At 42.9% G+C, this 14,853-nt stretch overlaps 1 protein-coding gene across 6 annotated transcripts in view; it reads right to left on the minus strand.

Annotated features, from left to right (window-relative positions):
* Window positions 1-14,853, minus strand: part of LOC139544336 (3',5'-cyclic-AMP phosphodiesterase 4D-like) — a 335,143-nt gene that overhangs the window by 91,421 nt on the left and 228,869 nt on the right. For 2 of the 6 annotated variants that reach the window (XM_071351322.1, XM_071351318.1), the window contains exon 1: window positions 8,280-9,109. The exons of the other annotated variants lie outside the window; for them this stretch is intronic. In XM_071351322.1, coding sequence (XP_071207423.1) covers window positions 8,280-8,389 — 110 coding nt within the window. In that variant the 5' untranslated portion in view covers window positions 8,390-9,109. Of the gene's footprint in view, window positions 1-8,279; window positions 9,110-14,853 lie in introns of those variants that run through there. 6 annotated transcript variants of the gene reach the window in all.

A 14,853-nucleotide genomic window follows, 5' to 3' on the forward strand; every position in this document is an offset into this window, starting at 1 on the left:
TTGGATCATGTACTCCCAGCACAACATGTAATAGGCATAATACTCCCAGCACAACATGTACTATGCATAATACTCCCAGCATAACATGTACTATGCATAATACTCCCAGCACAACATGTAATACGCATAATACTCCCAGCACAACATGGAATATGCATAATACTCCCAGCACAACATGTAATATGCATAATACTCCCAGCATAACATGTACTATGCATAATACTCCCAGCACAACATGGAATATGCATAATACTCCCAGCACAACATGTAATATGCATAATACTCCCAGCATAACATGTACTATGCATAATACTCCCAGCACAACATGTAATATGCATAATACTCCCAGCACAACATGTAATATGCATAATACTCCCAGCACAACATGTAATATGCATAATACTCCCAGCACAACATGTAATATGCATAATACTCCCAGCACAACATGTAATATGCATAATACTCCCAGCATAACATGTACTATGCATAATACTCCCAGCACAACATGTAATATGCATAATACTCCCAGCACAACATGTAATATGCATAATACTCCCAGCACAACATGTAATATGCATAATACTCCCAGCATAACATGTAATATGCATAATACTCCCAGCATAACATGTAATATGCATAATACTCCCAGCACAACATGTACTATGCATAATACTCCCAGCACAACATGTAATATGCATAATACTCCCAGCACAACATGGGATATGCATAATACTCCCAGCACAACATGGGATATGCATAATACTCCCAGCATAACATGTAATATGCATAATACTCCCAGCATAACATGTAATATGCATAATACTCCCAGCACAACATGTAATATGCATAATACTCCCAGCATAACATGTAATATGCATAATACTCCCAGCACAACATGTAATATGCATAATACTCCCAGCATAACATGTAATATGCATAATACTCCCAGCATAACATGTAATATGCATAATACTCCCAGCACAACATGTAATATGCATAATACTCCCAGCACAACATGTAATATGCATAATACTCCCAGCACAACATGTAATATGCATAATACTCCCAGCACAACATGTAATATGCATAATACTCCCAGCATAACATGTAATATGCATAATACTCCCAGCACAACATGTAATATGCATAATACTCCCAGCACAACATGTAATATGCATAATACTCCCAGCACAACATGGAATATGCATAATACTCCCAGCACAACATCAAATTATTTCAGAAATTCCAAAATAATTGATAGAAATGCCTAATTTCCTCGAATGTCATACACTCAGAGTGAGGGGACACAGTACAGCCTGATAGCACATCTCTTCTGTTGTGAAATGCACAAAACATGAAAATGAGGCCCTCTTGTGGTAAAATAAGGAAACATATAACTACTTGAAACACTGAATTATGGCATTCTCCCAATGACGCCATTAAGACTACAACAGCACAGAATTTAAGCCTCACTCCTAACATTAATCTCAATGTGATCCTAACATTCTCCTGCTCTAGGTCGGCCTAAATGCACCTCTTGCCTACACCAGCTTCAACGTTGGTGCTTGGACATGCTTGGAGTCTTTTTAGTTTTAGGCTATATCACAAAAAAATTATGAGATGTAAAATGAACATCACATCGTCATATCATCTTGCCTCAGCAGAAGGTAAAAGACGGCTCTGACATCCATAGAATTACAAGGAAAGCCATTATATTACTCTAAATCAGTGGACACCAACCTTTTTATGAGTCAAGATTACTTTCTCAGTCAAAAAGTAAGCGGAGATCTACCGCTCAGATTATTATTTTACATGACTTAAAGCTGCAATATGTCACTTTTTCGGCGAACTGACCAAATTCACATAGAAATGTGAGTTATAGATCTGTCATTCTCATTGAAAGCAAGTCTGAGAAGCTGTAGATATGTTCTATATGCACTATTTCTATGCTTCCCATTCTTAAGTTGATTTTACTTTTTTTTACTGTGGGTTTTGTACACCAGCTTCAAACAGCTGAAAATACAATATTTGTGGTTATGGGACATTTATTTCACAGCGGTTAAGATGGTACAATGATTGTCTACACTATGTATTGCTTGTTGTGTCACATAAACTGAAATTAGGCAAACTACTAGAATTTTAGCAACTAAGAAATGGCAGAGCGATTTCTGCCTATTGCACCTTTAAGACATTGTTGTGAGGTTTGAGAAGGGTGCAATTGCGGCCTACAATTTGGGGCGTGCCTGCAAGTGGGCATTCCTGCAGGTGGGCGTTCCTGATATTTCTATTGGTCCATTTTTAAGTTAGGACAGGTGGGAGGTGGGGGTGCTCCAATACAGTAGGTGGCATTAATGCACAATAACGCTGGATGCCAGCCGCCAATAAAGAAGGGGCAGGGAAGATAATGTTAGCTAGGAGTACACCGGTAGACAGTGTCCTTCACCCCCGCCTGTTGGGAACTGTTTTCCCGCAGTTCTGTTAACGACGGCGGGGGAAGATGTTCGGCATGCATGAGCGAAGGACAGGCAGGGGCGGGGGTGACACTGTGTGCTAGCTAACTAGCAAGCTTGCTAGCACACAGTGTTGTTAACTATAAAGCTGGCTAGTACACAGTGTCGTTAACTATAAAGCTAGCTAGCACACAGTGTCGTTAACTATAAAGCTAGCTAGTACACAGTGTCGTTAATTATAAAGCTAGCTAGTACACAGTGTTGCCCTAGCCTCCCTTCTGCTGTGCTGTGCTAGCAGGAGTGTGCAGTTGCACACTATTGGTTTGGTAAATCATTATGAAACCAGTTCCTCAAATAGTTTCTCACCACAAAATAAAGGAAGTTCCACTGATGAACACTCAATGAGTAAAAACAGCACACTATAGATGCCCTCTTTATGGCAATATCAGACGTTTTATTCAACTTGAAAATATGGCTTACGCCATCAACATGTTTAGTCTGGGTTCTTTCGTTTTGCACATACTGCAACAATTTACTTCATGCTAAGCAATTGTTGAATTGAAATGATTCAGGACTTTACGAAGGACATGCAGTTTATGCTTTCATGATCCTGTGAGCTCTGTTATTCAAACCCTACATCAATGAAATGATGGTGGGTAGGATGGAAATAAAGATGGGTCAGACAATCTTCTCTTTCCCACTATCATGCCACCACATTTAAATATACTTCTGCTTTTCTCACTCTCCAAATGAGAACATGTGCTCGTAGCCTCTTACAGTAACTAGATGATTTTGACGTTGTGGCATTTTCAGACAGCTTGCAACAGCTCCGGGTTGGTTAAAGTTTCCAGTTTGAAACAAGCCTAATCTTTCTCTGGAAGTATGACCAATGCCTTCACACTACCATTGAAACCTTTATCACGAAACGCTATCACAAACCATGTAACCACAACTGAGCGCAATACTAATACAGTACATTCAGAAAGTACTCAGACCCCTTAACTTTTTCCACAATTTGTTACGTTACAGCCTTATTCTAAAATGTATTAAAAAAATGTTTTTCCTCAACCAATCTACACACAAAACCCCATAATGACAAAGCGAAAACAGGTTTTATAACATTTGGCAAATGAATTAAAACATAAATAAATGAAATACCTTATTTATGTAAGCATTCAGACTCTTTGCTATGAGACTCGAAATTGAGCTCAGGTGTATCCTGTTTCCATTGATCATCCTCAAGATGTTTCTACAACTTGATTGGAGCCATCTGTGGTAAATTCAATTGATTGGACATGAGTTGGAAAGGCACACACCTGTTTATATAAGGTCCCACAGTTGACAGTGCATGTCAGAGCAAAAACCAAGCCATGTGGTCGAAGGAATTGTCCGCAGAGCTCCGAGACAGGATTGTGTCGAGGCACAGATCTGGGAAAGGATACCAAAAAATGTCTGCAGCATTGAAGGTCCCCAAGAACACAGTGGCCATCATTCTTAAATGGAAGAAGTTTGGAACCACCAAGACTCTTCCTAGACCTGGCCGCCCGGCCAAACTGAGAGCCATGGTCAGGGAGGTGACCAAGAACCCTATGGTCACTCTGACAATGCTCCAGAATTCCTCTGTGGAGATGAGAGAACCTTCCAGAAGGACAACCGTCTCTGCAGCACTCCAGGGTCTTTATGGTAGAGTGGCCAGACGGAAGCTACTCCTCAGTAAAAGACACATGACAGCCCACTTGGAGTTTGCCAAAAGGCACCTAAGGATTCTCAGACCATGAGAAACAAGATTCTCTAGTCTGATGAAACCAAGATTAAACTCTTTGGCCTGAATGCCAAGCGGCATGTCTGGAGGAAACCAGGCACCACTCATCACCTGGCCAATACCATCCCTATGGTTAAGCATGGTGGTGGCAGCATCATGCTGTGGGGATGTTTTTCAGCGTCAGGGACTGCGAGACTAGTCAGAATCGAGGGTAAGATGAACAGAGCAAAGTACAGTAAGATCTTTGATGAAAACCTGCTCCAGAGTGCTCAGGACCTCAGACTGGGGCTAAGGTTCACCTTCCAACAGAACAACAACCCTAAGTACACAACCAAGACAACACAGGAGTGGCTTCGGGACAAGTCTCTGAATACCCTTAAGTGGCCCAGCCAGAGTCCGGACTTGAACCCGATCGAACATCTCTGGAGAGACCTGAAAATAGATGTGTAGCGACGCTCCCCATCCAACCTGGCTGAGCTTGAGAGGATCTGCAGAGAATAATTGGAGAACCTCCCCAAATACAGGTGTGCCAAGCTTGTAGCATCATACCCAAGACTTGAGTTTGTAATCACTGCCAAAGGTGGTTCAACAAAGCACTGAGTAAAGGGTCTGAAAACTTATGTAAATGTATTATTTCAGTTTTTTATTTTTTATAAATCTGCTAAAAATTCTAAAAACCTGTTTTTGCTTTGTCATTATGGGGTATTGTGTGTAGATTGATGAGGAAAGAATACAATTGAATACATTTTAGAATAAGGCTGTAACGTAATAAAATGTGGAAAAAGTCAAGGGATCTGTATACTTCCCGAATGCACCGTATATTTGCAGCTCAGTTTTCCTACAATGCATCATCAAACACATGTTTTGCCCTGTCCGCTCCGTTGGTTGCAGGATGATGCCAACAATGCCATAGAGTTGAGACTGCAATCGCTATCCGGTAGGTACTAGGTAGCACAGCACTACTCCCTACCTGCAAGTTGCTCAGGAAAAACAATCTGATCTGATTGCATCACACAGCCTACAGTATGGTCATTAATAAGACACTTTAATGTTAAGCAGCTTGGACCGTTTTGTTGGTGGAAAAAGTACTCATTTGTCATACTGTCATACTTTGTCATACTTGAGTAAAAGTAAAGGTGCCTTAATAGAAAATGACTCAAGTAAAAGTGAAAGTCACCCAGTAAAATACTACTCGACTAAAAGTCTTAAAGTATTTGGTTTTATGGATGGCACAATTTATTCAATATTTTTTTTACAGATAGTGTGTTTCTTTGTAGTTCTTTCAGAAGTGCATTTGATACTGTATATACAGCAGCATGTCCCACATTAACAGAGTTGACACTTCATTGAGAAGTCGTCTGTCTGGTTGCGTGCACTGCATGGACTTCTCAGCCAGGTTTGTTATCAGTACTGAACGGGTCACCACCATGGGACATCCAGTTCATGCCAGGTTAACCCCCAACATCGTGGGACACCCTGTTGTTAAGTTCCTCCATTCCTCCACACAGCACAAACAGATCTGGGACCAGGTCCAACCCACTGAGCCAGTGTTTCCCAGTCCTGGTCGTGGGGATCCAAATGGGTACACATTCGTTTTTGCCCTCTAGCACTAACACACCCGATTCAACTAATTCAACTAGTCTCATCATCAAGCCTTTGTTTATTTGAATCAGGTGTGTTAGTGGTTGTGCTAGGTGGGAAATCTGTACACACCCCTTTGGGTCTCCAGGACCAGAACAAGGATTAGAAAACACTGTACTAAGACATTAAACAATCACTGTTAGATATGATCTGCCGATAAACACACTGCAACATCATGTACCATAACCCTCTGTATGGTTCACCTGAAACACACTGCAACATCATGTACCATAACCCTCTGTATGGTTCACCTGAAACACACTGCACCATCATGTACCATAAGCCTCTGTATGGTTCACCTGAAACACACTGCAACATCATGTACCATAACCCTCTGTATGGTTCACCTGAAACACACTGCAACATCATGTACCATAACCCTCTGTATGGTTCACCTGAAACACACTGCACCATCATGTACCATAACCCTCTGTATGGTTCACCTGAAACACACTGCAACATCATGTACCATAACCCTCTGTATGGTTCACCTGAAACACACTGCACCATCATGTACCATAACCCTCTGTATGGTTCACCTGAAACACACTGCAACATCATGTACCATAACCCTCTGTATGGTTCACCTGAAACACACTGCAACATCATGTACCATAACCCTCTGTATGGTTCACCTGAAACACACTGCAACATCATGTACCATAACCCTCTGTATGGTTCACCTGAAACACACTGCACCATCATGTACCATAACCCTCTGTATGGTTCACCTGAAACACACTGCACCATCATGTACCATAACCCTCTGTATGGTTCACCTGCAACACACTGCACCATCATGTACCATAACCCTCTGTATGGTTCACCTGCAACACACTGCACCATCATGTACCATAACCCTCTGTATGGTTCACCTGAAACACACTGCAACATCATGTACCATAACCCTCTGTATGGTTCACCTGAAACACACTGCAACATCATGTACCATAACCCTCTGTATGGTTCACCTGAAACACACTGCACCATCATGTACCATAACCCTCTGTATGGTTCACCTGAAACACACTGCACCATCATGTACCATAACCCTCTGTATGGTTCACCTGAAACACACTGCAACATCATGTACCATAACCCTCTGTATGGTTCACCTGAAACACACTGCAACATCATGTACCATAACCCTCTGTATGGTTCACCTGAAACACACTGCAACATCATGTACCATAACCCTCTGTATGGTTCACCTGAAACACACTGCAACATCATGTACCATAACCCTCTGTATGGTTCACCTGAAACACACTGCAACATCATGTACCATAACCCTCTGTATGGTTCACCTGAAACACACTGCAACATCATGTACCATAACCCTCTGTATGGTTCACCTGAAACACACTGCAACATCATGTACCATAACCCTCTGTATGGTTCACCTGCAACACACTGCACCATCATGTACCATAACCCTCTGTATGGTTCACCTGAAACACACTGCACCATCATGTACCATAACCCTCTGTATGGTTCACCTGAAACACACTGCACCATCATGTACCATAACCCTCTGTATGGTTCACCTGAAACACACTGCAACATCATGTACCATAACCCTCTGTATGGTTCACCTGAAACACACTGCAACATCATGTACCATAACCCTCTGTATGGTTCACCTGAAACACACTGCAACATCATGTACCATAACCCTCTGTATGGTTCACCTGAAACACACTGCAACATCATGTACCATAACCCTCTGTATGGTTCACCTGAAACACACTGCAACATCATGTACCATAACCCTCTGTATGGTTCACCTGAAACACACTGCAACATCATGCACCATAACCCTCTGTATGGTTCACCTGCAACACACTGCACCATCATGTACCATAACCCTCTGTATGGTTCACCTGAATGTCATGAAGTGCTGTAGTAAGCGGTTGTTAGGACAGCGTGTGACCTCACCTCACTAAGCTGTACAATACCAGAGCTTAGGAAGTGGAGAAGCTGAGAACAGCATTTGGCAACGACATGAGGTACATAATCAGAGAAGCTAGGACTGTGTTCTGTCAATGCAAGCTATGGCTAAAACCCCTGTCCCCATCACAACAGCAGTGATATGGGGACTTTCACAAGCAATTTCCACTGTTATGAGAGACAAACACCAGTTTAAGATAAACCACCAAATGTATTGTATTAAAACAAAGAGCACCAAGGAGAGGCACAGCAACACAATTACACCTGTACAATTTCAGAAGCCTCCCTACTTCTTTACTTGACTCTATTCAACGTATTTGACATGGACAATGCACATGAATCAATACTCCTAAATGTGCCCCCCAAAAAAACATATGGTTTTCCTCTGCAGCCTATAGCTGACTAGATCGAGAGTGGAGCACTGTGCGCTTCACAACAAAAACAACCTGGTAACCCCCGGCAACAAGGGGTCCTACCTGTAAGATTTGAGAAAGCGTTTTCGCTTGGTGCCTCGGCCTGAGACCTGGTCAGGAGGCACAGGATTCCACAGTCCAGAGGTCCAGAACGTGTGGTCCAGGGGCTCCATGACAGACCTCAGGGAGGGGACTGGAAGCGACACTGCAGGGGGAGGCTGAGTGTGTGTAAGAATACAAGGCTGCTGAATGACTAATTCTGTTGCATTTCCTGGACAGGCTCGAAAAATGCCTAAAGCTCTCTCGCTTTCTCTCTGTCCCTCTCTCTCTCTCTACATCTCTATCTCTGTCTTGCTCTCTTTCGCTTTCTCTCTGTCCCTCTCTCTCTCTCTCTACATCTCTCTCTCTGTCCCTCTCTCTCTCTGTCTTGCTCTCTCTCTCTCTCTGTCTTGCTCTCTTTCGCTTTCTCTCTGTCCCTCTCTCTCTCTGTCTTGCTCTCTCTCTCTGTCTTGCTCTCTCTCTCTACATCTCTCTCTCTGTCCTGCTCTCTCTCTCTCACTCTCTCTGTAACCAGACTCTCCTTCTTTTGCCTGTGGTGCAAAGGCCCTAGTGCCCTACTTCCTTCATAAGCTCATTAGTGAATGAGCTCACTGCAGGGCTTGCCTTGGCCTCACTGCCATGTAATGTTGTAGCAGGCAGCAGATTATACAGTATTAAACTAGGCCTGGCTGTAATGCGGTAGCAGCAGAGTATACGAGAGATCACCATGATGTCACAATAGCGAGCAAGGTTAGTTATGGGTGGCAAAAGTTGCATTCTGTGCATGGTTGTGCTCAGTATTTACAAATCAGTAATGGCATATTGTAGTTGACAGTACGGTAAGGAGCCGGGCAAAATCAACTTTTCAATAACATGAACCATTGTAAATGGCGCAGTGCTATTTCATGGTACAATCTTGAAATTATCCAGCAGATGACAGTAGTGAGCCACTACCTTAATTACCTGCCTATGTGAGGTTAGTGTGCCACGTCCAAAACTGTTTGTTTGCAATAAACAACAAGTAATAATATGATACCCCGTGTGAAGGACATCACAGTAAAGCAATAATATAGTCTTTTAAACAGAGATTGTTATTTTCTGTGTATAACATTAACTCTCAAATTGCGATGATTACATGTCGACATGTAGGCTACGGCTTATGCCAGACACTTTCTGATAACCTCGTAGCCTAACCTCAGCAACTCATCTATGGCAGGCTATAGAACCATCATCAGCATCGGGTAAGGACATATTTGTGTGCTGTTGTATCTTCCAAGCCAGTTTATTAATTGAAAATTAGGGTTGTCTTTGCTTGCTAACATTATATGACTTACATCTGCATTCATCCATGCGTGCTGGCAAGATAGCCAATGCAATGCCACTAGCTGAGGCAGGAATATCTAGCTAGCTGGCGCTCCCACTGGCAGGCAGCTTGTGGTCATTCAGTGTTCAAACAAGATAGCAGAAAAACAATAAGACCATAACTGGAACTCAGCTAGCTAACAAGCTAGTTAGCTGGTTAGTTGGGGGCTACAGATGGGCGAGCTAATGTTAGCTAGCTAGGTAGTTGGAGGCTACAGATGGGCTAGCTAACGTTAACTTTGTAGCTAGTTAGCATAACCTCCATGAATGAAGCAAACTAACTATCTAGCTAAAACCTAGACAAATGGAGGCTTGTCAACAAGAGAGTAGTGTTGATAATTTATCTAAATGTTGCATATTAATTATTCATTTGATAATTTAGCTAGTACGGCGGTGGTCTGCATATGGTTTTCAAGGCATTTCTATCCGTTCTCGAGTCCAGCTTTCAAATCAAATCATATTGTATTAGTCACATGCGCCGGGTACAACAGGTGTAGTAGACCTTACAGTGAAATGCTTACTTACGAGCCCCTAACCAACAATGCAGTTAAAAATACGGATAAGAATAAAAAAATACAGGTAACAAATAATTAAAGAGCAGCAGTAAAATAACAATAGCGAGACTATATACAGGGGGGTACCGGTACAGAGTCAATGTGCGGGGGCACTGGTTAGTTGAGGTAATATGTACATGTAGGTATAGTTATTAAAGTGACTATGCATAGATGTTAACAACAGAGAGTAGCAACGGTGTAAAAGAGGGGGAGAGGGTGGGGGGGGGGCAATGTAGTCTAGAAAGCCATTTGATTAGGTGTTCAGGAGTCTTATGGCTTGGGGGTAGAAGCTGTTTAGAAGCCTCTTGGACCTAGACTTTCCCGACGCTTGCAACCCGGAACTACCAGAACGGCTTTGTTTACAAACATTATGATTTGGTTTATACAATAGTAAACTAGGCCTAACTGTAATGTGGTAGCAGCAGAGTATACAGCATACAACTAGGCCAACTGTAATGTGGTAGCAGCAGAGTATAGAGCATACAACTAGGCCTAACTGTAATGTGGTAGCAGCAGAGTATAGAGCATACAACTAGGCCAACTGTAATGTGGTAGCAGCAGAGTATAGAGCATACAACTAGGCCTAACTGTAATGTGGTAGCAGCAGAGTATAGAGCATACAACTAGACCTAACTGTAATGTGGTAGCAGACAGCAGCGCATACAGTACAGTAAACTAAGCCTAACTGATAGTGCTGTGGTACAGTTCCTCTCCTTTGACATGCTCTCGCTGTAAACGAACAGAGGCCCATGCATGCTTAAGTGTCAATCCCTTCGTTTTTCATCTCTCTTTTATCTTGTGCATGCCAAACAAACCGGTATCCATGCAACTACACAAATTGAATTAGTTAGAAGAAATGAAGTCTTCTGTTATGGACACTCAAATTAGAGGAGTTCCATTGCAGTCATTCACAGTGTGTTCAAGATGTGTGTTGAAAGTTCATTCACAGTATTTCTGTACTGTTGAAGTATTCCTGAACTGAGAAAGGCCAGGAGGTGATTGTTCCCTTCCGTCTCGTTCCCTGTCTCTCACACCATTCAGAAATATGTAGCTTTCCTGAGGCTGGCTTAATTTACGCTGTTGCTCTTGTGGAACTTTGTTTTACATGCTGGAAAACAGAAAGAATATACAGATTTAACCCCAACCTTACATGAGAAGATGCTTGTGGAAAGGACAACCGCTGATCACCTTCAGCCCAGCCCATATCGAGACTGGAACTCAGTCCCTCTGCCTTGCAAACACACGTAACCGCCCTCCTGAAGCATTCAAACTCATCCCGTCTCAATAGTGCAAGGGGTGGCACTTCAGGCTGAGGACTGATATTCATGAGCATCCCCAAAAAGTCCCCAACTGGTACTGAAGAGTTACAGAGTGTGCAGGTTTTTGTTCCATCCCAGCAATAACACACCTAAGGGGATGTGTTAGGGGAGGGTCGATGTGCCTTTGAGCAAGGCACTTAACCCTAATTGCTCCAGGTGTCGCCGTCAATAATGGCTGATCCCTGGTCGTGACCCCACTGTCTGAAGGTATCTCAGGGGGAGTGGAATATGCAAAAAACAAATGTCCAATTCACACATGCGTATAATAAACACGTGTACAAGTGTGAAATGTAAGCACCGACCTTATTAAAAACCTGACTTCTCATCAACACCTTGTTTAGTTTAATGAGATTTGTCAGAGCTAAAGCCTACCAACCCTGTAGATGTTCAGGACCAGGACTGGTTCCCAGGGACCACTGATGTAGGCTATATAGCCACACGGGCAAATTGGTCAGTTGGTCAGTTGTAGCCTTTTGGTCAAGGGTTCTCTCAAGTCCCCATCAGTCCTCTTCAGTATATTTAATGTCTTGTTACAGGCGAGGCGTCCTTCCTCATAGCCAGGCGCACATTTGGCTGAAAGTAGCTGACCCTGAACAACTCTTGTGGTGCTAAGCCTTTTAGGACACAGCAGAACTGAAGCGTGAGATTACACTTGGCATTTGAGAGGAAGTTAAGAGAGATTTTTCTAACAGGCAACTCGGTCAGGGAGATAGACGGGAAATATATGAATCCTTAAAGGGTTATGTCGAGGTTAGATGATGTCATATAAGTCTAAAATAATGTGATCAACGTCTGGTACGTTGCAGCGGATGACACACAGAACACACCACGAGGAACAATATTTATGTGTCATGGAAAAATAGGGGTCCACAATGTGAGATGAGAATATTGCTTCTAATATAGGTTACTGTGGGTGACTACAGATGTAGCATCTTAACACCCTGTTACAGGATAACTTTCCTGCAATGCAGGAAATGTAAAACTTGTAGTATATTTGAGATTTAAAAAGGCTTCTGACATTTGTAATTTCAGACTTGATTTTCCCTTAGCAAAAAAGTATCAACCCCTACAAAAATGTCCATTAATTATAATCCACATAATACTGTACTTCACAGTAGGTCTACATATGGCCTACATAGGGCCTACATAGCCAGAAACACTATCAGAAGGAATAACCTATGTAAAGACCTTGTAACAAGCTAATAAGTACGTGTAGTTAAGGAGTACTCATTGTTGTACCTACATTTTGGTTGTTCTCTCAACAACAACAAAAATGAATTTACAGAGATAAATACTACATGAGTACTAGGTAGTACATATACATAACATTCCCTAATACAGTAATTCCCCCAAAATACTGTATGTAGCTGTAAAAGTTTGCTACCACTCCTATCTCAAACTCTTTTAGAACAACAAACAGACAGGCGCTCAGAGGGCATACCATCTCTTCTTTGGCTTAATGTCAATTGGCTTGTTGGTAGCGAATGGCGAGCCGTTGGACGGTGAGCCATTGGTGGGAGGGTGTGTGTGGCGCTGTCTGGATGTCCTCTCCAGAGACAGGAGCTCACAGCTAGCCGGCAGACTCATCTTCAGAGAGATCTCGTAATGCTCAAGTCTTTCAATACACCAGACCTCTCAATACACCAGACCTCTCAATACTCAACTAGCACCTTGATAACTCACTATATAGGCTAACTCTCAGATTGAGTCATTTAGCATTTTGCTAGTACCTCGCTAACGCTACTCATTTTCTAGGCTAACTTAAATGCACAGACTTGACAAGCAGGTGGTTGCCATCTTCACTCAATATGCTCCTACTGCTGAAGGGTAGGCTGCTAGCACCTTGTTAGCGCCACAGCTCCACTCAATATTTACCAACAAGTGCAGAGGCGTGGGCTAATGTCCGATAGTTGTTATCCAATAAAGGTGGGAGGCCCAGGTAAGGTGACACCCCCCCGAGTGGCCTCATCCATACAGATCAGGGATCCTGGTGCTGCTGTCTACGGATCTCATTCTGCCCATGGAGAGAATCCTCTGGAAACTTCTGGGGACAATCTGGCAACCCTGACCGAACCCTTACCTGTCCCCGACCAGATGGAGAGGTAATACTGATGTGACCTTATTCAATAGCACAAACAAAAACAGCAATCTGTGGGTAGCATTGTCATGATCTTGTATGACAGCTAGTGATTAACCAGGTTAGCACTTAAAGGCACAATCAAGCATCACTAGGACTAACCAGCTGTAAAACACAAGACCAAGTCTATCAATCCAAGCATGCAACCGACAGGAAAATGTGTGTGTGTGTCTGTGTGTAACAGCAGAAAAGGTCTAGCCCCTTGGATACACTGGACTGTAGGAAACACATCCAGTCGTAATGCTTTAATAACTCATTCTACCTGCTCTTATCAGTGCCATTGAAAACCACAGGCCCATTCAATGTGACTAATGTTTACTTCAGCCACGAGACAGGCAGACTGGCCTCCATTGTGTGGACTACTGTACCTAAACAGAGTCAATGTGCACTAGTACAGAATCATAACATTTACATAATGTGGGTTATTGTGATATTGAGGACACATACAGTATTATCCATGGATGGCTATATAGTGCCATAGTAACCCACCATGTGTACCATTCTACTTGAAGGCAACCTCCTATGGTCAAAATATATGATTCCGGACAAATCAATCAAAGTGCATATCACTTTTTATATTTGTCACAAAGAGCTTAACGGCCATGTACTTCTGCCCCAAAGAGCTTAACGGCCATGTACTTCTGCCCCAAAGAGCTTAACGGCCATGTACTTCTGCCCCAAAGAGCTTAACGGCCATGTACTTCTGACCCAAAGAGCTTAACGGCCATGTACTTCTGCCCCAAAGAGCTTAACGGCCATGTACTTCTGCCCCAAAGAGCTTAACGGCCATGTACTTCTGCCCCAAAGAGCTTAACGGCCATGTACTTCTGCCCCAAAGAGCTTAACGGCCATGTACTTCTGCCCCAAAGAGCTTAACGGCCATGTACTTCTGCCCCAAAGAGCTTAACGGCCATGTACTTCTGCCCCAAAGAGCTTAACGGCCATGTACTTCTGCCCCAAAGAGCTTAACGGCCATGTACTTCTGCCCCAAAGAGCAAGCCAAGGCAATATTGTAAGAAGAAACTCACTGCCATGGGAAGTCGTATTGAGAGGAGCCCAACCTCAGCTGGCTATCTACAGTATGTGAGGATTGCACATCAACCAATGGGTGTCGAGGTGCAGCCAAAAATCATAGGAACATCAAGAAAAATAGGTGCAACACTTCCCCGATAGCAAAAATCTATTTAGTTCTGGTTAAGAACATGACCTTTTAGCCCAAAAGGCTT

Source organism: Salvelinus alpinus, chromosome 18 (genome assembly GCF_045679555.1).
Source record: "Salvelinus alpinus chromosome 18, SLU_Salpinus.1, whole genome shotgun sequence".
Lineage (NCBI taxonomy): Eukaryota > Metazoa > Chordata > Actinopteri > Salmoniformes > Salmonidae > Salvelinus > Salvelinus alpinus.